The sequence below is a fragment of the Passer montanus genome, unplaced genomic scaffold, assembly GCF_014805655.1.
Source record: "Passer montanus isolate IOZ18808 unplaced genomic scaffold, ASM1480565v1 scaffold2, whole genome shotgun sequence".
In the NCBI taxonomy this organism is placed as follows: Eukaryota; Metazoa; Chordata; class Aves; order Passeriformes; family Passeridae; genus Passer; species Passer montanus.
Window position 1 is genome coordinate 22,066,312 of NW_024366591.1, and position 22,955 is coordinate 22,089,266.

The window sequence follows — 22,955 nt, forward strand, 5'->3', positions numbered from 1 at the left end:
GTGTTTGTGTAATAACCAACCACTTAGACCTGTAAAGTCTTAGATGATTGAAGGCCCTGGAAGGAATCTGTTCTCATGCTGGAAAGGCAGAATTTGGGTGACATTTTCATCCCATCTTCCAGAGCAGCTGGAGGTAGCGTGCAGAGGGTGCTGCAGTCAGGCTGCTCTCTTCTGCCTCTTGTAGCAAAGACAGTCCTTCCGCCTTTGCATAATTTGGTACAGTTGTGAGTGTGGGGTAGGTAAACCTGAATGTTGACATCCCATTCCCTCTGCTCATCAATCAATTTGGCTGCAAGCCATGCTTTGTTGGCAGCGGTCTCTGGGCTGGAAGGTGAGGAATTTTAAAATACACCACAAAACTTGACTCTTTTCCAGAAATTTCCAGCCTGTGTGCTACTGTGGGATACCTCAAACTGCTAACTAAATGCTGTCCTTCCCTGTCTTTTCTAGCTCCTTATGTGACCTATCTCAATAAGGATCCAGCAGCCCCTTGCTCCTTGACAGAGGCCCTGGAGCATTTCCAAGTGGAGAGCCTTGCTGAAATCATTCCCAACGACTTCAGAGAGAAAGAGCAGCGTCCCCTGAGAGCCCCTCACAACATCACGGTTGTGGCAGTCGAAGGCTGTCACTCCTTTGTCATTGTGGACTGGGCCAAACCTGCTCAAGGAGACATGGTAACAGGTACTCTCCTGAGGGCTTCTCTCCTGATGGGAGAGTGGAGAAGGGGAAGGTTTTTCACTAAATGACCATTTGTACTAGTGTCTGCACAGTCAATGTGTCACTTAAAACAGTGAATGTGTTACCTCTGTCATTTTTTTTGCCTTCACTGGTTTTTAAATCAGAATTCACAACTGGGTGCTGTCCTCTGATGTAATGTTCCATCATTATTAGCTAATGATAAGAAAGTCTTACAGGCCAGGATTTTCCAGGAGAGCTAGGCATGGAATGACTTTCATATTCAAAGATGTTTCAATTCCTTATAATCCTTAAAATTTACCATGACACCTAGGGATATCATTTATTTAAAATTTAATTAGAATCCTCACAACTATTTCTCTTTCCTGTTTATAGGCTATCTGGTTTACAGTGCATCCTATGACGACTTTTTAAAGAATAAGTGGTCAACCAGGACTGCAGGATCTACTCACTTGCCCATTGAGAACCTGAAGCCCAACACACGGTAAGGATTTGATCCACGCCTTTCCAGTTCTGTTAAGGAAATAAAACAAATTTTGAGAATTGTCAGTTGTTTTTCTTGGTCTTAGTATAAATGTTTACATCTGGTTTAGATTTTACTCATTCTGTTGGACAGCAAGTTGTTCTATAGATTGCACAACAACAGCCTGATATCTTTAACATATTAACCCTGGGGCAGATGGCAGTGTGCACATGTATATGTGTTTATGTGTATGAAAACACATATCAGTAACAAAGAAAATATTGTTTCAAAATGCATATTCTAATCTTTTGGATATTCAAATGTTGGGGGGGAAGTATACTAAAATATAATAAAATATACCCATGATGTGACTTGATGTGATGTGGGCCATTCCAACATATGTGTGGACAAGATTTGATGCCTGAAGGCTGCTGGGGAAGTGCTGCCCACTGGTCTGTTTTTGCTTTCTGTTCACATAAATAGTGCTGGAAGAGAAGGCTTGGTGGTATAGGGTGAGGCTGTGGCAATTGCTCAGAAGTCAAATGAGCAGGAGCTTTAGATCTTTATCTTACAAAAAATCTGACTGAAATGGTGGAACAAGAATGCATACTTTACATGATATGGGAATAATTTGTGTCAACTGGGGGCAAAGTAAACAGCTACAGGGGGACTGCATTCAAATTACTCCTTTTGAGAGGTGCTCGGTGTCTTGCATATTTGTCTCTCAAATTCTGAGCCTGAAATTCTTTTGGTGCTCCCTTGGGCTCAGCCCTTCACATGCTGCTGTCTGCAGTCCCTTAGTCACTGGTGGAAGGTGTTGCTCACACAGTGGAGAGATGCACGAGACTGTGGGCTGGAATTAGCATGCCTTACTTGGTGCTGAGCTGCAGATCTGAGCACTGACTGCTTGGACAGGCACATAGGGCTTGTGCTAGGTCAACACAGAAGAAAGAAACAGTATCAGCCAAAGTATCTTTTCTTTCCAAGACTATTCATAGGCAAAGGGAAGGTTCTGAGCATTAATAGTAGTGGATTGAGCACCTCAACCTAGGAAACGGAATTGTTTGAGCATGGCCTTCATCTAAAACCTTAATAGACAAAATGATAAGATAAATAAGTTATGAAGTGCTAGTGCAGTGTAGCCAACTGGGGGGCATATGATGAGGCATATTTTTCTGACCACACCATGACATTTCTCCAGAATTCAGCATAGTCTCTCACAGGTTTGCCCCTGCAGCTGCTCCTGCTGTATGGGAAGCATCCAAGCACCAAGAAATCACAGTATGTTTAAGGAAGTCTCCTCCACAGAGACTTCCCTCCAACTAAAGAGTTTTGAGGACATGACCTCTCCTTGGGGGAGCCACAACCTGAGCAACTTCAGCAGCAGCTCCTTACACAGCTGCACGAGGGCCATGCTCAGCCAGGGTCACCTGCAGTGTCAAAGACCTGGAAAATTAGCAGGGGAATGCTAATTATTGAGAAGTAAGATAAGCACATTAAGAGCGCCTACAGAGTTAAAAGTAGAGAGATAAGATGTTACAGAGATAAGATGTCCATCTTATCCTCTCCTGTTCTGTCTACAGTACTGTCAATCACACGCTTCATGAGGCATTGTCTTACATATCCAAGAGTTAAAAAATGGCCACTTATTCAGAAGACTGGTAATCTAGACCTTAGTGACAGTCTTTGAAGCTGGTTCATGGTGTGTTAAAGCAAAATTACTTCATAACATTATTCAGAAGACTGGTAATCTAGACCTTAGTGACAGTCTTTGAAGCTGTGTGTTAAAGCAAAATTACTTCATAATGGAGAGCTTCAGTGGAGTACTCTGCATCTGCTAGCGCTCTCGTTACAAAACGTTGTTACAAATGTATGCAGGGTGGTAGGTGGCACAGCTCTCTGTGGGTTTCACCTGTTACAGCAAGATGGAAGAGGTGTGAAATCTCCTGTTCCTAGACAGTGATGGAAGCACTATGGAATGCAGACCATTCTGCCTTTGTACCTCTTCATCCTTGTGACTTGAGGACTCCCTTTCCCTAAACAACTGTCCTCTTGCTGCTAGAACCTGTTCCTGCCTCCACATCCCAGATCCCTCTGTATGCCCAGCCCTTTTCCCCTTCACCAGTATTCATTCCTCCATTCTTACTTTGTCTCTCATGCAGGCCAGGGAAGCATTGCCTTTACACCCCTGCTTCTCCTGGCTGCAGCCCTCCTATTTCTTGCTTCTGTGCCATTCCTACCTTCCAGCTGAAGCTCTTCACCTCTTCAGTCTTTCAGTCGCATCTCCCTCTCCTGATGCCCAAAGGACAGTGTTGAAGGCCAGGGATAACTCTCTGCTTCTCCTACCCAACACCTAAAGGGCTCCAGAACACCAGAAAGACTGGTTGCAGTGAGAGGTCACAGGAGTTCTGCAGCTGCTGTCCATGCTATGCTCAGTGCAGGGGAATCGGTGGGAGTTGAGCTGCCAGCATGTCTGAGTTGTGTATTAACTCCAGGCCTCAGAAGGTCACAATTTGTCTGTATTTGAATGGAGTTTATAGGATCAGCAAGGTTATAGATTCATGCATCTCCATGAACCTAGTGACTGTCTTGTCGAATTAAGGTTCTGTGTCATGACAGGGAGGTTCAAGCCGCTGCTATTTATTTAAGCACATTGTTTCTCCAGCATCTTCCTGAAGATGATATAATACATTTGCCCCTATTGTATGCCCTATGAAGGCAATAAAGGCTTCATGTGGGGTCTGTTGTGGACAACGAAGGATCTTTACAACAGAGAAATTTTATGTACCAGCCATTCTCATTTACATTCTCCAAACCCACAGACTGAATTGATTGCATACCTTTTGTCTTAAAAATAACTCCCTAACCACTAGGAAAAGATACCATGCCTAAGAAAATATGGCACGGAAGCTGAAGTTAATCTAAAGATTTTGTGTCTGCATTGTTAATGCATTTTGTGAGAAATGTCTGATTAAGTAATTTACTGTAAGCAGATGCTGTATTGGCTTCTGGGAGTCCCACAAGGGGCTATGGGTGGTGCAGTTTTGCAGCATGCACAGTGTATAAGAAGCAGGTTGGCATCCTGGCTGAAGTCAGCACCAGAGAAGATTTCAAGCTGTCAACATATCCTGGAAAACATCTGCCTGTTATTTAGGTTTTACAAACAAAACAGAAATCTATGTTTAATCCATGTCATAAATTTTCTCCTGAGGCCTGGTCTGACCTCCGTTTGAGAAGTGGAAGTTTTTCCATTAGTGAAACTCTGGTCAGCTTCAGTGGGTACAGGAGCTGCTTCCTTGTGATTTGTGATTGTAAACACTAAAATTACTTTAAACTTTATTAAATCTTTAAACCAGTAGTTTTGACAAGGTCCTTTCCCTAACTTTAATTCTCAGCTGTCACAGAAGATGATGCAAAGGCCTGGACAGCATCTGCTCAACCACTAAATCAGTCTTATGCAGTCAGAAACATTATAATCCTTGCCATAAACATTTCAGTCCCTGTCCCGAGCATGGTTAGACTTTTTTTCTGCCTTTTTCAGGAATGCTGTGTCAGTGCCTGATGGGAGTAGCTAGATAGTCTCAAGATTTAAAACATTCTCCTTCACCTCCATACCCCCATGTCTTCTGAATTGTCTCTGTTCACTTGCGTTTTGTTCAGTCTTGGGCTATTTTGATCTCACAATGCCTGCTACCAATGCAGTCTTGCACATAGTATTTCATAGGAGGTTCTTAAACATTTAGTCATCACTTATAACTGCAAACAGAGCCCGGTTCTTCTGTTTCAGGGGCCAGATGCACCAAAAATTTCTATTTCCTTTTTTTAGCTTCATTAAAACAAAGCCACAGTATGTCTAACAAGCAGCATCAACCACAGGTGGCTGCTTTGTGCCACCAGAGCCACACAAAAGAGCTAAGATGTCCATGAAACCATTGCCCTGTGCAAGTGGTAGACCTATGTGGCACATACCTACCTCATACCAGCTCGGTAGGAAGTCCTCTGCCAGCTTGGCTCTAATGTCTTGTTATAAAACTAGTTGTAAAAATTGATGGGGGATGCAGTGGTGGGCCATTTCAGATGGAGGGAGACACTTTGCATCAGCCTGTGAACCTGCAGGCACTGATTGACACTTTTATCTTATGGAGGAATGGTGTAGTTGTGGGCAGAGGATTTTAGCCCTTGCTGTAGGGGTGCATCCTGCCATCTCAGCCTGCCACTGAGCAGAGTGCAGGGCTGAGGATCCATGCAGGCATGCCTTTGGCATGTCTGGAAAAAGGAATTTGCAGCTAACTATTTTTTTTTTAAAGCTGCTTCCCTAATTATCATGCTGAGTGATTATCTCACTTTGCTCTGTGCAGTACCAGCTATTTAATTCCAGCAGAATAGAGACACCTTGAATTAAGTCAAATAATAATTTTTCTCCAAATGACAGGTATGTTGAATGATTAGTCATGTAGCCTGAACAAAAAAACATGTTATATATTCAATGTTACAGTCTACTATGTCCTTTCTTGACGTGTCACCAGAATTGGTATATAAAATCTCAAAGGAAGTTTATTTGTAGGAGGAGAGGCCTTTTTGTTGCCTGTATTGAAAATGAACAACAAATGCTACTGCATCTGTTGTGATTCTTCTGTGCCTAATGGTAGCAATTAATTCAGTCCTGCCTAAGCAAAGTGTAAATCAAATTATATATTGCAAATTTTGTTCATGTTTCTATGTGATGAAAACCAGTCAAGTTATACTGATTTGAGATTTCCTGGCAAATTCATCAGCTGACGGATTCTGACTAACGAAAATGTCAGATTCCTGGATGCGGAATGGCTTTGGCAATTTCTTTTTTTATTTGTCATGTCTGAGAAAGAAATATATCCCAACTGCATTATTTTATTGACCTTCTTAATACAGCAGTCATAGCATTGTCTATGTTTAAATCACAGGTCAGCAAATCATGAGATCTGGCTCTCTTTCTGGTACAACTAGAGCTTTCATGTGTACATAAAGGCTTAGGAATGAATTTTACAATTTAGCGAAGGAAAGTGTACTCGTGATTTCATCACTGTTTTTTGGTTTTTTTAGACAGTCAGGCAGGCAACATAAATCATCATATACCCTAGATGGGCTTCTATGTGTGTAACAGGACAGCAGAATGCACAGTTGTCCTGATTGCAGAGGTAATCAGTTCCTGCATTATGCACTGTCTACAAATCTGTGTGGTTTTCCCCACTAATAGAGGTGCACAAGGCTCTTGGGCTGCTCTCTCTCCTACTTCAAGGGGGATTATGGCACTCTCATGTATGATGATGTCTGATGGGAATGCTTTGATGCTACCATTAATACACGTGTATTAAGTGTATTTAAAGTTACTCAGACAGTGCCACTGTGTTGAAAGGTGGTATCTGATTACACTTTGGAGGCAGTGGGAAGTCAGGCATCCATACTTGCTGCTGTGCTTTGAAGTGTTATGGTAAAGGTGTGGTCTGGAAGACATTTTTCTCCTGCTGTTCTGAAGCAGTTACAGCAAACACTGAGCTAAGTCAGTTAAGCTTGGTGCTGTGTTGCAGATCTTTTGAGAACCACAGTTAGGAATTGCCTTGTTCCTGTCCCTATGGACAGGCTTGTGCTGCTCACCCCTGTCCCAATCCAGGTGACAAAAGTGAAGGAGGTGTGGATGAATGCAGGGGCCCCATGAGAGCACTGGCAACTTGGGATTAAAGCAGTGCTCAGGCTGCCATGCTCTGCTTGGGTGGCCAGAAGTGGAGAAGCACATGGGAGGCTTTTTGCCTTCCCTCTCCTCTTTCCCCAGACATGCTAAGCACTCTTTTATCAAAAAATCTAGGTCAGTAGTTAAAAATGGGCAAATTTTTCTGCCAGCAAAGTGATTGCATTGGATATGAGCAAAAAGCACAGCCTTGATGAATTCTGCTATTTATCATGTTCTCTTCTTGCCACAGCATATGTGTCTTTTAAAAAAAAACCTCATGAGTTGTTTGTGAGCACCATATACTCATTAATTGAAGGCAGAATTGGCTGCAGAAAGCAATAGAGGAGTAGTTTTCTGGTAGTTTTCTGGTACGAGTAGTTTTCAGCTGCAGGACACAGCAGGGACAGGAGACATATCCCTCATGCACATGTGGGAATGTGTCCCACAGAGGGTTTGACCATGCATATGCTCCAAGTCTAACGAAGATACAAGGTAAAGCTGTTGCCATAGATGAAGTTCAGAATATTTCAATTCTGGTAGCTTCCGCAATGATTTCACCTAGACAAGGTACCTGCAATTTTTAAGGAATAAATGAGATGCCCTGGCACATACCCTGGAGATAACCACCTTGCTTCTTGGCAAAACCCAGGGTTCATGTGACTACCACCCTTTGGCCAAAGAAGAAGGATTTGCATGTCTCTCCTACCTTTTCATAAAGATCAGCTTGATTTTAAGGCAAAACAGTTCACCTTGCTTGACAAAATTAATGAAAAAATAAATCCAATGGGCTGGTTCAACCATGTGCCCTCTGGTTTATCACTGTGAATAGTTTTGTATGTGATTAGGCCAGAGAGGGGCTTTTCAGGAGGGACCTCCAGGCCCTGCTGTGTGGTTAAGTCTGAGAGGAGCAGATACAGCTGATGGTACAGGAAAGTGCACATGGTAAATATCAAGTGGCAGACTAAAACCACCAAAACCAGACTAAAGTCCTTGCAACAGGATCATGTTGAATTTCCCTGCTTCCTGGTAAAGCATCAGCATCCTGTCAGCCCAGTGTGGCCTGTGCAAATTAAGCAGCACTGGCCAGGTTTTCATGCAGGGTGGGAAGAGCTTCACCAGGAGGAGCAGCTGATGATTTTGATGGAGTAGGCTCCCTTTCACCAGCTGTGATACATCAAGCGTGCCATTCAGGTGGGACATTCTCATGTGAGTGCTTGGTGGCAACCATCCATGCAAGTAATCACTTGCCCTGTTATGTGTGTAGAGCTTTTGGACATGTCTGCTTTTGGATGAGATGCTAAATCAAGATCCAAATGCTATGTGGATATTCCAGAGGCACGGTAATTTTAATTTTTCTTACTAATTTCTTTACAAGAATGAAATTGAGCAAGCAGGCAAGAAAGGAAAACCTAAATTCAGGAATTTAAAAAATGCTGTGCTGGAAATTTTTCGGTAATCTTCCATTCTAGTTGGTTCCTGTTGGACTAACACAAATATAAAAGGAAAAGAAGAAAACATTAATGTGGGGGAAAATGTCATCAACTACAAGTCACTGTATTTGGAAATTAACTAAAAATGTACTTACATGTATTCTTCTCTAAGGGTGAGGATAAATTTGCTTCTATTGAGAAAAGAATGGAGTCCTAGTGGTGATTCATGTGCTTTGAGTTAAGCATGTGATTTAAATACTTTGGAGGAATCAATAATACATCATGTGATGCTTTCTTCTTTTGCTCTAGTATTGTGATCTTAATGTTGCTGGAGCTTTTACAGAAAAGTCAAAATCTTAGCTTCTGATCTCATGTGAGTCTGATGCAGTTTCTGTTTGCAGCAGTGTTTACACCGCTGCTTGCCTAGGAGTTAATCCGGTTTAAAACTGTTCCTGAGATCAGGATTTTATTTCCTTGCAACTTTTTCTTTTAGTCTTTTGTTTCGTAGAAAGTGGATGTCGTTGTATGTGGTTTTTGGAAGGGGGATGATACATAAATAAGTGTTCCAAAAATATGCATGGGAGCAATTGCAAAAAGGAGACATTTGTCTGTAACAGCCAGCTCATACTCTGGCTCAGTATCCAACTCCATTTAATGCAAAGGATACTCAGTGGAATTCTTCAGCTTTGATTCTTACCCTGTTTTAGTATTGTTTATAATTTAGCAATTGCTATGGAATCTGTTTCAATATTATTTTCCCTCTCTTCTTGTTTCAGGTATTATTTTAAAGTTCAAGCAAAGAATCCCTTTGGTTATGGACCTGTTAGCTCTTCAGTCTCCTTTATCACAGAATCTGGTACAGTTTGCTTTTTATTTTCATCTCAAAACTCCTAATAACAGATGTGCAGGACAATGACTGAAACCAGCATGCCAATAACAGCCATTATTCTGGACTTGCTGCTTTCATAATATTTTGGGGATTTTTAAATTTAATTATTTGTTTTCAGTTAAGCTAGGAAAATAATATGCACTCCTAATGCCACTATGAAAATGTAAGTGATGTTAAAGTCAGCTCCAGGGGAACAGGAAGTTGAATTTCAAATACAAATGTTCAGCAATACAGAGACAATGGGAAGTTTAAAGTCTTTGATAGATTCACCAAACATTTAGTAAATTAGTTTACTAATTGTGAACAGCTAAACAGTTGGAAGTAGTTGTCTCTGGAAGAAATACAGAAAGCAGTAGTTCCATCAGACAGGCAAAGTTCTCTGTTTGTTTTTTTTTGACAAGGAATGTTGCTCTGTCACAGGGTTAATAGTACATTCAAGAGCAACATCCCTTCTAAAAATAGTGAGTTAAATGTGCTAGGTTTTGCCTGTTTCTTCTTCTACTTCCATTGAGACAGAGGCCAGGGACTCTACTGAATAATAAAGAACAAATTTTTCAGTTTTCACTTGAGTGAACGTTCTTGCTGTTTCTTGCAAATTGTGCCCTTTCAATGGCATAGGGTTTACGCAGTCTCTGCTCTTGCTCATTTGACTTCCCTCTGTAGTGCTCACTTCAGGAGCTCCACTAAGAGTTGTGGAAGTAAATCATCACAGAAGGGAGACAGAAATGTGAGATAAGTCAATGGTCCTAGATAGCATATTCAGATTTTCATTAAATGAATAAGAGGCTCAAGTATTAATCCAAGGAAAATATTTGACATTGCCCCGGATGGCCAAGAGGGTCAATGGCATCTTGGCCTGTGTCAGGAATAGTGTGGCCAGCACAACCAGGGCAGTGATTGTGCCCTGCACTTGGCACTGCTGAGGTCGCACCTCATGTCCTGTGTTCAGTTTTGGGCCCCTCACTACAAGGAAGACTTTGAGGTGCTGGAACACATCCAGAGAAGGACTGTCAAGCTTTGGAACAGGCTGCCCTGGCTCCCACCAGGGAAGTGGTGGAGCCACCATCCCTGAAGGTATTTTAAAAATGTGTAGATGTGGCACTGAGCGACATGGTTTAGTGGAGGACTTGGCAATGCTGAGCTGGCAGTGGACTCACTGATCTTAAAGGCCTTTTTCCAACCTAAATAATTCCATGATTCTGTGCTGTATCCTGCAGATCATTTTCCTGCTGCCAGCATATGGGCCTGAATGCCTGGTTTTCCCATCCAAAATCAGCTCCCTTGTGAGCTTTATTTAACATGTTACATACACCAAATTTAAAGTTTTGTTTGCAGCAGTGATCTTTCATTTGTCGTGACCAAAGGTGGCTTTGCAGCTGGCACAAGTACAAAAACCAGTTAGCAAATGCAAGTCCAGGTGATATAGTTACAGTGATGGAATAGGGCATAAGAGAAAGAAATTGCTAATTCAGAGTGCTCTTCTAATGCAAGTGTAAGGTTTGAGCTGATGAGAATATTCAATAAAGAATGCCATCATAGGATGAAGCATCTTACTGAAAATGTTCAATCAGTGACTCCATATGTTTCATGTTATAAAACAAGGTTTGGAACAAAATAGTAAATTTTCTATGTGTTTTTTTCTTCTAGACAATCCTCTCCTCATTGTTAGGCCACCTGGTAAGTCTTACTCTGTTGTTTCATTCATGAAGTGCATAAAGCCTGTGCAAAACAGTTCTAGTATAGGAATTAGAAACACTTAAACATGTTGTTTCAGGTACAGTTTTAAGCAGGAACAGGTAGTGATTAATAGGAGTAATTCATAAAACAATTTTTTCTTAGGACCTGTTATTCTATTTTCTGAAAAGAAACCTTGTAAAGATGTGTTCAAATAAACACTTGATTTTGGCCCATCTTTTTCCCTGGTACAACAGCTTTAATTGCTTGTTGTAAAGCAGTAAACTATGTTACTTCAGTATCTGTGTCCTTCAGGTGCCTAAGCATAACTTGAGTGCCAGGATCAGGTTTCTCTCTAGTTCTGCTGCTCATCTGTAGAAATCATCATGCCCTTATAAATGCTAAAAAATTCAAGAATTTGTTACTGACCTGAAAAATATGCCACAAAGCTGTTTAGGAGGCTTTGTATTTCCAAATTTGCAATAAGCTAGTTCAGCCCATAATCTGAAGATCTGACTTCCTGATGCTGGGGCTAACCTCGCTGACATGAATGTTGGTAGTGTAACCCCAGCCAGTATGTGCCCTTAGAAGAGATGCAGGAAAAAAGACCTCATGGTTACTATGCTCCATCAGCTTTCCTAAGGTGTTAAAATGGTTGGTCCTGGATTTTTTGCTACACTTTTCATAAAAATGAAAAAGTATATCCCTTCCTTCTCTGTTTCATTGTGCTTGCTAGTCTGGTTTCTTTGTGTCCTTGGAAGTCTCTGAGGATTGCTGACCAGTGGTTGCTTCTCGCATGCAAGTGTTTGCAGGATTTGGTCCATGTGCCCAGTGGGAGGAAGAATTACTAACAGAAGAAACTTCCAATCTCATTTGTAAACTACCTGGAAATAGCAGAGTGAAAACAGACCTTTGGGCTGTAGCTAGAGAGAAAAATACCGATTATCACATTGGAAGCATTTTGTATTATTCTGTATACATTAATACAACAGCAATTTCAAAATAAATTGTATTGTCTTGGCAGTACAAAGCAAATATTTAGGTAAGCCAGTAGGAATATTTATTCTTTTGCAATACAATTAAGGAGTCCTATCTGTAGCAATGCTCTGAACAGAGTTCCACTGGAAAGGTCTCACTTGTCTATTATTGAAAATTAACCTGTTTTGATATAATCTGGGAAAACAAAATAGAAAAGTACATTTTTTATATGATCTTTTAAACCAAATAGCAAGAAGAGACTTCACAGCATATTGCTCACCACAGAGTTCCTAACATCTGTTCTTCTGTAAAAGGGTTATGTTTTATAATCTTAAGAGGCAAGTCACTGTCAGACCTAAGATCAGGCTGTTAAGAAGAGAAACTGTGTAACACTAGGTACAGAAGTCTTACTGAAATAGTTAAGACTGTTTACTTAAAGCTGTGGTTCAGTACATGAAATCGTATTTTAATAATTTTAACAGTTATTTTTGTCTACTGCCTAGGAGGGATTTAATAAAGTTTCTAACTTTATTTTTAATAATATTTTTTCTTGAAGTACTATTTCTGAGCATGAAAAAGTCACGCGTTAATCTGTTGCAGCATGTCTTCTGAAACATATTATTAGATGTTAAACTCTGCAAAACTTGGACTGAAGAGTTAAAGTCTGTTCCTAATGTGGAAATTATTTTTTCTCTGAGGTGGTGAGCCTATCTGGATCCCATTCACTTTTAAATATGACCCCACTTACTCAGACTGCACTGGCAAGCAGTACGTGAAACGAACTTGGTACCGCAAGTTTGTAGGAGTGGTTCTTTGCAACTCCTTAAGGTACAAAATTTACCTCAGTGATGACCTGAAAGGTAGGCACCAAGATTAATTTCCTACTACATGATTACTTGTCTCTTCATCTTCTGGTTTTCCTCATTTCATATGTGTCAGAATTGTTTGACCACTATGTTAGAGTCCTTCTCTCAAGAAGAATTAGCAGCAGCTCTTACACAGGTGCATTGCCTGAAAGATAATGAAAAAACTTTCCATATTATTGAGCTGGGGTAATGGGATCATCTCAATGGCCTTCCAGACTATACTAATGACTATTGTAGTGTCTTGATATAGCTTCAATACAGTGTTTGAATAATAAGAGATAAAGAGCCCTGTCTGTTTGAGAAAGAGAGCTCCACAACTTTTAATTTTTGTTTGAGACTGAAACTAATGGCATTGACATATTGAGAGTTTTTTTACTTTCACATGATATATTTCAACTAATCCAGTTGAAATTCTCTCCACCTGTCATCTGTGGTGCTCTGCCCTAGGACTTGCAAAATGGGGACTACTCCTTAACGAGCTGTAACCCATTTATTTTCCATAATTTCTGCTTCCATACTGTGAAGGTAGCATCCTCCCTCTTTCTGGTCACTGTTTATTGGTAATACTCTGTGTGTCACTGCAACATTCTTCCTGCTTTCTTCCTCACCTACTTTCCTGGTGCTAAAGTGTATCCTAGACATAAGTATTGCTGAGTTTAGTAATCTGTCTGTATCACTCTTCAGATACCTTCTACAGCATTGGGGATAGCTGGGGCAGGGGTGAAGACCACTGCCAGTTTGTGGATTCACACCTGGATGGAAGAACGGGACCTCAGTCGTACATTGAAGCCCTGCCCACGATCCGAGGTACAGCAATGGGGGATTGGGATGCTGGCCGGGAGCTTGTTATCCCATCTGTAGGATTAAGGGGTAAGGAGCAGAGTAGGGAGTGGAGCTCTGTCCACAGCTGCTGGCAGCTCTCTGCGGAGTCCAGCTGAGAACAGATTATGCAAGTCCCAGAGGATTTGTGGGTGCAGAGAGACAGAGACAGAGACAGAAAGAAAGGAGCATATGATGCAAATACTATGCAGTGATAAAATGCAAAAACGAAACACAAAATAATTGTATAGGTCTGTGAAACCTTTCTCTTATTGATAAGATCTGCTTCATTGAATTGAGATGCAAAACCTCTTCCATGTGCCTAAAGGAACCAGCTACGTCTTTGCAAATACAGCTTTTGTGAATTATTCCTCTTCGTTCATTCAATGCAAAACACAAAGGAATATGTCCAGTGACTTAAGGCTGGTAATTTTATCTGGCCTGGTAGATACACCAGTCTCAGAGGGAAAATTCTTACCTTGAAGGAGTTCCTCTGAGCAAATTGCTCACCTCACATCACCAGGTAGAAAATAGGTTGCTTCCCAAAATGAAACCTATCATAGAAGTCAGCCAATCTTTTCAGTAAGTCTGTTCGTTTAAATTATTCAGTTAGCTTTAGTGGTTTCCATGTTAAATTATGTGTTGATATTCTTTGCATGGTGCCGTTACCAGGAAGAAACTGAAATAGCCATTGATATTTATATATCACGGTGAAGTACTGCACTTCTTAGCTCAGAAGACAGATGATTAATCCAGATGTGCATATACTAGGTCTAAGAGATAGAGAGCACACAGAAGTTTTATTATTGGCACAAGCCACGGGTGTTTCAGATGTTCCAATGCACGAGCTATGTGGACAAGAATGCTGCACCTCTTATAATGCTTTAAGCAGTCACATTCTTTCTGCAGATGAATTAAAAGGGGAAGGGAGGGCTTAACTCAGTATTTACCACGTGAAATTATACCTTTTTGTTTTGTGAAAAGCTGACTTTTGCTGCTAGTCTCTTAAGCCCTGTGAGATAATGTGATTTGATGGTATTTTTTGCCTCAGAGTCCTTCATATATTTAAACTGACTTAGAAACTTCATAAACACAGCTGAAATATGCCCACTTTTTGGAGTGAAATGCAGAAGTTCTTTGGCAAACCACAGCATTACACAATAGTTAAAGATATTTTGAGCAGTAAAACCAATCAAAACTACAAGAAATATGAAGGACCAGAGTTAGATCATTCAAGAAAGATCTTGGCCAAATACCAGGGCTAGCCAATACCCTTTTGATACAACTCCCTGCCAGACAGTTTGTAAACTTTCATTTGCGCTGAGGGATTGACTCTCACTGCATCTGGTCCTTTTGTTAAACTGCTATGTCTGTGTCCTGGAATACAAAGGGGTGTTTTTCTCCCTGCAGGGTATTACCGCCAGTACCGTCAGGAGCCTGTATCATTTGGACGCATTGGATACACAACACCCTACTACTACGTGGGCTGGTATGAGTGTGGTGTGCCCATCCCAGGGAAATGGTAGCAGTCTGCTTTCCTGTCTTAGGTAGACCATGCTTTCCAAATGATTTCTATCAGAGGATTGTGAGCAACTGATTTGGAAAAGGAAAAATAGCAAGATAAATGGGGCAGACCAGTGAAGACCAGCTGCTCAAGAACACATCGTGAAGACAAACATGGACACCCTTTAACAGCCTAAATCTGTGGTGCTACTTGATTTCTGCTTGGAAGCAGGGATGGGATATAAGTTTCCTTCTTTCCTTCCTCTTCTGTGTCTTTAAGGTACAAAGAGAAGGTTGCAATGTGTGCAACCTGTGAAAATTAGGACTGTATTAGCCATGAAAATTTGGAAGTTTATTATATCTTACAGGAACGACCTAAGCATGCTGTGCTTGCTTAATGGGATGCTAAACTGTCTTTTGCTGCCCCATGGGGCTCCCCTATGCAATCATGCCATGTAACTGGCCACCTACCAAAGGCAGTATATTCTCCTGAAGACTTACCCTGTGGGTTCATCCACTGCTGGACTAATCACCAGGTCACAGTGTAAATTCACTTTGAGATATATCTGTATCTATATCTATATAAATACAGTACTGTACATCTGCAGAAATACTTCTTAGAGATGCTGAGATCTTTTGTTCACTAGATAAATATGTTTGGAATTTTTATGTAAAAGGTGCTGTTAATTCTTTGAAATATCTCTATGCACAATATATTAATTGAGGAAAGAGCTGTATTCTTCTTGTGAGTACTGTTGATGTCACATTTGAGTTATTGATCAAGAGCTGTGTCCCACTTCCTTGGCAACCTTTGGACTGGATATTCAATGGGTTTCTACTCCTCTATCCATGTTAGAGTGGCACTGTATAGTCCAGTAAAAACACATACACAGCCGTTCATCAGCATCAGTTAAGTTTTCTATACTTTTACTATTTAAAAGTTTTAGTGCAACTTTCCTTCAATCCATTCTCATCTTATTTTGTATGTTATTTATTCCTTGTCAGTATCTTTCATGTTACTGTACAGAGGCATAGGATGAGTAATTTGAAAATTACAAACTGCTTTTAACTTATTTGCTCTCCAAAAAGAAGCTCAAGCGACCAATACAGGAGTCAACTAGCAGGAAGCTCATTTGACCACAGGGACAAATTGGGATACACTTCCTTTTAAAAACTACCAACATCTCTTCCAAGCACACCAGGAAGCAGAAAGTGACATGAATGAAAGATGTAATGATTATTTTTTTAGAAGGCATTTGGAAGCTTGCAATAATGTTTCATGGTAACATCTCAAGAACCTTTGCTCATGTTAGTAAGACTCACCTGTTCTGGCAGCCTGGGAGAGTAGCAGTGACCTGGGGTACAGATCCAGTCTCTGGTCCATCTTGCACTCTTGCTCCAGCTTACATGTAGCGTAGGTCTAACACCTCTTGAATTGCTTCCTGTAGTTATTTTAAATTGTATGGGGGCAAAAAAGGGAATTAAAGTGATTAAAAGAGCATTTTCTTTTTCATGGTGATCTGGGTTTTAACATTTTAATTTTGCTCACATATTTTTGCTTCAGTACAGTGCCAAATATATGGTCTTGAAGTATAACTTTTTTCCCTAATAAACCTATGATACATGGTTCAATTTCTATTTCATCCTTTCTGGTCATCTGTGTCAAGTAATCTACGTGACAAATTGTTAGCTTTCAAAAAGTCCTCCTTGGGACAGAACTAAGTGTCAGCTTTTTGTAAGGGACTGGGAGCATGTGAATGTGTTGTTCTCTTTAGAAGATGGTTAGCAGCTAGTGTGGAATTACCAAGGGCAAATCATGCCTGACCAGCCTGATCGTCGTCTTCGTTGAAATGACTGCTGCCATGCACAGTGCAGAAAAGGGAATGTCATTGGCTTCTGTAAAACATTTGGCATGGTCTCCCACTCTCTGCTTGTAGCAAAACTGGTGGAATATGGCTTGGAGAGTTGGTCTTTAAGGTGGATGTGAAGTTAACTATGTTGTGAGGCTCCAAAGGTTGTGATCAAAAATAGCACAAAGTCCCAATGACAGCTGGATGCAAGCGCCACCCCCAGGGGCCAGTACTGGGTCCAGTATGGCCTAATGACCTGGACTGTGGGATGGAGGGCATGGATGCAGTGCACCATGAGCAAGCTTGCCACTGATACTAAACTGGGGCTGGAGAGTGGTTTGTGTGCTGAGAGCTGCTCAAAAGAGGGACTTCTATGGGCTGGAGAAATGAGATGTCAGGAAACTCCCGAAGATCAGCAAAGGGAAGTGAAAAGTCCCACATGTTGGTCCTTGTAGCAATGCAGGCTGGGATGACTGTCCAAAGAGCAGCTTTGCAGAAGAGCTGCATTATGCCTTCAGAGAACACAGGTAAATTCTGATTTGTTCATCTGAAGAGACATGGTTCCTTCATTCCCTGCTGGAAGTACCTTTGGGGTGGGACAGTCCCATTCAGAGATGTCACTAGGGATGACTATCTCAGACAGTGTTTTTTTCTGCAGCCTCAGCTGAGGAGGAACTGGGCGGTGCTGGGGTGGGGGTGGAAGGCATTGTGCACTTTTCCCCTCCAGTGTAAATCTTGTCTGAGGCTAAACCAGCCAGGGCAGAGTCAGCAGTAGGGCACAGCAGGGAAACATGAAGTACAATGGTATGCAGTCTGTTGCCTTCACTCTGAGGTCTGTCCTCTGTGCTGTACGAGGTGATCTGATTGACACATTTGCATCCTTTGCCCCTGAGTAGGGTAAACATATTATTGTGATACTAAGTCATTTCTTGAAGAGACGATGCGGACCTTGCTCTTTGCTAATCTAAGAGGTGGTGGGATTACAGAGGTGGCTAAAAGCTGTGGGTTAGGAAAGCCATGTCCCAATCCAGATCCTCTCTCCAAGGCCCTGTCAGTGTCCTGAACAATGGACAGCCCTCCCTTCTTCCCTACTTCCCTGCTGCCCCCATGACTCGCTGGTGCTGCCATGCCAGCATAGGAGAAGCAGCACACCCGCTTGGGAGATAAATTGCCTCTCAGCTGAAGTAGCTGTACAGCTTTGTGGCTGCCCTGCATATCAGGGAGTGTCATACGACTTTGGGTACTGCTAATGGGAGAGAAACGCGTTTTTTCCTCTCTCAGCTCTCCTCCCATGCCCCTCTTACTGGCAACACCACATCTGCATCTGGTTTTCGAGCTCTTGGCGCCAGCTCAGAGAATGCCATGTCCCTTCAGAGGCTCTGAGGGGTGTTGCACCACCCCTGCTTTCTTGTCTAAGTGACCTTGAGGGAACAGGATGGAGGAGGAGGAGGAGGAGAAGGATCCCCACAGAGAGAAAATTCACACAGCTTGGGCCTGCATCGCCTCCGGTCCAAGTCTCTCAGGGGTGGAGGGGTGCCAGGGCCCTGCCTAGTAGGGAATTGTACAAAGCTGAAAAAGAAAGGGATAAAAACACAACAGAGGAAGGGGTGGGGAGGAAAAGACAAGCAAGCTGCTCAAAGCATTGTCTGCCCTGGTCAGTTCCAGATGCAAATCTCTGATCACTGTACCATATTTTTGTGAGAATTGGGATTTCTGCCTCAAAGGCAGCAGAAACAATTGCCAACATGTGACAAACGCCAAGGGTTCTCAGGGGCAGCCAAAGCCCTGCATGTGGACCCAGCATGTGAACAGAGGAACTCTTTGGTGATGAAGGAAGCACTGAGTGTCACTTGGAAAGATAATAGAAGGCCTTTGTGGGAGGTAACCCAACCCTCTGAGCAATGTGAAGTGATCCTTGCAGTTCCTCTCCATGAGGAACTATACAGTTTTCTGTCTGCAGAACCCATGTCCTCTTTTCTTACTGGGCAGATAGATGCTATTCAAGCAAAGAGTTGTCTTCCTCTGCCAGAAGAGAAAGAGGAAAATGCAGGAGGGAATGAGGTCAATGTGGCAGTAACCCAGCTCTGCTTCCTAAGGCACAGCTGGCATCCATGGATGTTTAAAGTCCCACCCAAAGAGCCCTGCCAGCCTGCCTGAGGGCCCTTAGCTGGTAACATTTGAAAACAAAGCCATGCCTTATACTGCTGCTCTCTTTCTCATCATGCTTCTGTGTCCCATAAAGCAGGAAGCACTCCCACAGGACTCCTGCCACATCCCTCTGCCAACTGCATCACAACAGTCAGTGAAATGTGTGAGCCTGGTGAGAATGAGCACTCGGAGAGAATAACACCGGAATGGCAGCTGAATGCAAAAAACTTGATGTCAACACTGGAGACTCAAGTGTCAAGGGCAACACCCTCGGGGCCAGGTCCTCAGGTTCCATCAGTTGCCATAACTCCTCAGGGCCAGTTGTGTCACCAGTGGCAGTGTCACCCAGCTCCAAACATGGCCTGACCAGCAGAAGAGTTGAAGAACCTCCACGTGTCACATGCCAAGGAAGCACATATTTGTGTTAGTGAAGCTGAGCACAGACCGAGCTGCATGAGCAAGGACACAGCCAGTGGGCTCAGAGATGTACTTCTCTCCTCAGCAGCGGAAAGCCTGCACGTGGAGTGCATTCTGCCCTCCTGAACAAGGTCAGCTGGAGGACATCAGTGAAAAGATGTCCATAATGGTTAGGGCACAGGATGTACAGGGAAAGGATGAGCACTGGGTTTGTTCGGACTTGGGAAGGAACGGCTTGGCTGGAAGTGATTTGATGTCTCAAATGGCCTAATGGAATCATAAAGAAGATGGATCCACAATTCTGTGAGTCAGACACACACTGAAAGGCTGAAGGGCAATGGACACAGACTGCAACATGAGAAAACCAAGAAACATTAAGAAAATGTGTGTACCATCAAACTTAACAAGTACAGGGACAGCAGCCCAGAGAGGCAGGGAAAACTCCATCCTTGAAGGTGCTCATGACTGGCCTGGACAGGGCCATGAGTAACCTGATCTAACTTTGATGCTGGCCTTGCTTTGAGGTTTAGGTGTGTTGGACCTGATTTTCAAAGCTTCCTCCAACCTGGAGAATACAAGTCTATGAATGATACCAACTACTCTATTATGCAGCCAGACAAAACAAGAACAATAATTTCACAGAAAAAAAAAAAAGTTCAATCTTCACACATTTTCCACAGTGGATTTATTTATTGGACAAAAGCAATCATAAATTCACAGAATGGCTGAGGTGGGAAGGGACCATTGGGAAACATCTAGTCCAATCCTGCTGAAAGCCATATTAGCTACAGCAAGACCAAGTCCTCTTGCATTTTAAAGACCTCTGATATTGTAAACTCCACAGTTTCTCTGCAACCTCAGTCAGTGTTTAACCACTATCCCGTAATAAAAAGTATTTTTCTTTTGTTTAAATGGATTTTCCTGTATTTGAGTTTGTGCCCATTGATTTTTGTCTGTGACTGGATGCCACTGAGAAGAACCTGGCTCCATCACATCAGCTATATGATTCCACTGTGTTTTCTCTTCTCCAGACGGAAAAGTCACAGGTCTCCCAGCCTTTTGTTATTCAGAAGTGTTCCGGTTCCTCAATGGAAGTTGCAAGCTAGCTCCAAGATAATACATGACTATTTGTGAGGAAGTGAGGAATGCCCTGAGGGCAAAAGCAGGGAAGGGGTATGGTCTCCTAGACTCCCTTGAAGAATTTCTGATCTTGGTTTCTTATTGTGAGTAGTTCCTGCACATGCATTCCACATGTGGCTTGTGGAAGCTCCCAGCTGCGCCTGAGGATCAGGTCACCCATGACTGGGCAATACCCTCATGGCTTGCAGAAAGCCTCTGGATGGCAGGAGATATTGTTTGGCCAGGACTTGTAGCAGGTCCATGCTGCAGGGATGAGTGGAGGGGCAGAGGAGTGGAGCTTTAGGTTGGATATCAGGGAAAATATCTTTTCACCCAGAGGGTGGTTGGGCACTGGAACAGGCTCCCCAGGGAAGTGGTGACAGCACCAGAGTTCCAGACAGAGTTCCAGAAGCTCTTGGACAATGCTCTCAGGCACAGGGTGTGACTCTTGGGGTGTCATGCACAGGGCCAGGAGCTGGATTTGAAGATCTTGATGGATCCCTTCCAACTGAGCATTTTATGTGATTCTATTCTGTGTTCATTCATAATTTCACACACATTGTGAGAAAATTCTTGTAATGAAGGCACAGTTTTGGTTCAGGAGCAGCAAAGTCCATTCTCAGGTCTTAGAGAGAATCTTCAGGAAGAAGTCTGTCCCTCACAAGATAAAACTTGCAGCCTGCTCTGTCTGAAGCTTTGGAAGGTTCTAAGTTGAAACAAGTACAAAAACAATGTGTGATCCTGCTGGTGATAATTTTCCTAAGGTTGCAGGCAGTGTGATTTTCTCAGGAATACTGTGGGCAACAAGAACCAGTCTATCTTGCGGTAGGAATGAAAGCATTACTGACTGTTTCCACAAGGCTTTCAAAGTCTTATTGAATGTAATAGCAATGGGGTTTCTGCTCCCCTAATTGCTTTTCACACTTCCATCCTGGTCTTTGATATGTGAAGGTCTTCTTAATCATTAAAAATATGGGCTGTGTTTGTTTAAACTGCTGATAAAATCCCAGAAGCTTTTGTTGATTCTCCATAATTTACCTCTATTTTCCCCTTTCATTTACTTTCTTCCTTTGGAATTGGAGATTCCTTCTTGGAGCTGAGTGTCTTTCTTGAAGCACTATGTCTTGAAAATATGATGGAAGGTATATCCAAAAACATGTCACAATTTCACTCAGAGGTTGTTGCTCCTCCCTGGCACCCATGGGCATGATCTGTATCGTCCCACTCAATGCCTGCTAGCAGATTTTTAACCTGCCTTGCCCACGCATTTCTGTCCTGCATAAACATAGCAGATGTTAATGCCATGAACTCCAAAATAAATGCAGCAGCATTTCCCTCTTCCCTCTTGTCAGTAGCATCATGAGGGAATAAAACAGAGGCAATAAAACACAGGAGAGGGCCTGGGGTCAGATCTTCTCTGCTCCTCCACCTCACCCAACATCTTTGTCTTCATGCTGGCCCCTGTCTTGCCTGGTCCAGGCTGCAGAACCTCTCCTCCTTGAGCTGCCCGTGGGTGCTTCTGCTGAGCAGGAGTGCCTGCATTGCAGGTCTTGCCTGGGGCAACCTCATGAGCTGGAGTCACCTTCTCCCAGACCACATGTGCCATCACACTGGGTGATGAAGACCATTTTGGGTAGCCTTGGAAGGTCAGTATTCATCAATCAGCTTTGGAGGGGAGGGAAGGGGCTGCTTGAAATGGCTCCTCAGAGTGTTGCAGCTGCCCTGCTCTTGGGTTGGGACAGTGTGAGAAAGGCAGAGGGACAGTCCACAGCTGCTCCTGGCACCCCTACAGACATTTGTGGGCAGATACTGGGAGTCCCTTCCTCCAGGGGAGGGCAGGGTGAGAGCCCAAACCTGTGCCATGGTGAACCATACAGACAGAGCTGCCTAAAGACAAGAGCATACAGAGGACAGGCTGCCCAGAGCAGATACGCTGTGTATTTTTTTGTTCTCTACTGAATCAGCGGAGTATGTAAATACAAGTCAGCTGAGGTCTGTTTAGCTTATGCTGCTAATCAGCAGTGAATAAACAAGAGAAAATTGTTCCAAGCTCTGAGTATATTACAATTTCTTCCCCCTAAATGTGAGAAAAAACAAAACCTACAAAATGAATAGTATTGTCAACAACAGCTTTAGGCGGTGCAACCTAAACAAAACAGAGAAGTAACAAACCAGAAAGAGGATTTGCCTATTCATTTCAAGCAGCATTATGGGTTATTATTACATCTACCCTTCATTTTTCGGTGCTCTCCTGCTGTGAAACTTTACCTTGCAAAACTGCACACTGATGGTCTCGTCCAGTGTACTGCATCAGCCTGGCTCCTGCACAGATCATCCGTGGTGATGCTGCAGCCCCTTTGCTCTTCTACCAGGTTCTCTGCTGGTCCTCAGTCAGCAGA

General features: G+C 42.7%; 1 protein-coding gene across 1 annotated transcript in view; it reads left to right on the forward strand.

Moving 5' to 3' along the window:
* FNDC1 (fibronectin type III domain containing 1) overlaps window positions 1-16,622 on the forward strand; it is a 63,375-nt gene extending 46,753 nt beyond the window's left edge. The window contains exons 14-20 of the mRNA XM_039706865.1: window positions 451-681; window positions 1,072-1,180; window positions 9,070-9,149; window positions 10,830-10,859; window positions 12,533-12,694; window positions 13,385-13,507; window positions 14,930-16,622. Of these exons, the coding sequence (XP_039562799.1) occupies window positions 451-681; window positions 1,072-1,180; window positions 9,070-9,149; window positions 10,830-10,859; window positions 12,533-12,694; window positions 13,385-13,507; window positions 14,930-15,045 (851 nt within the window). The 3' untranslated portion in view covers window positions 15,046-16,622. The remainder of the gene's footprint in view (window positions 1-450; window positions 682-1,071; window positions 1,181-9,069; window positions 9,150-10,829; window positions 10,860-12,532; window positions 12,695-13,384; window positions 13,508-14,929) is intronic.
* Window positions 16,623-22,955: the final 6,333 nt, after the last annotated feature.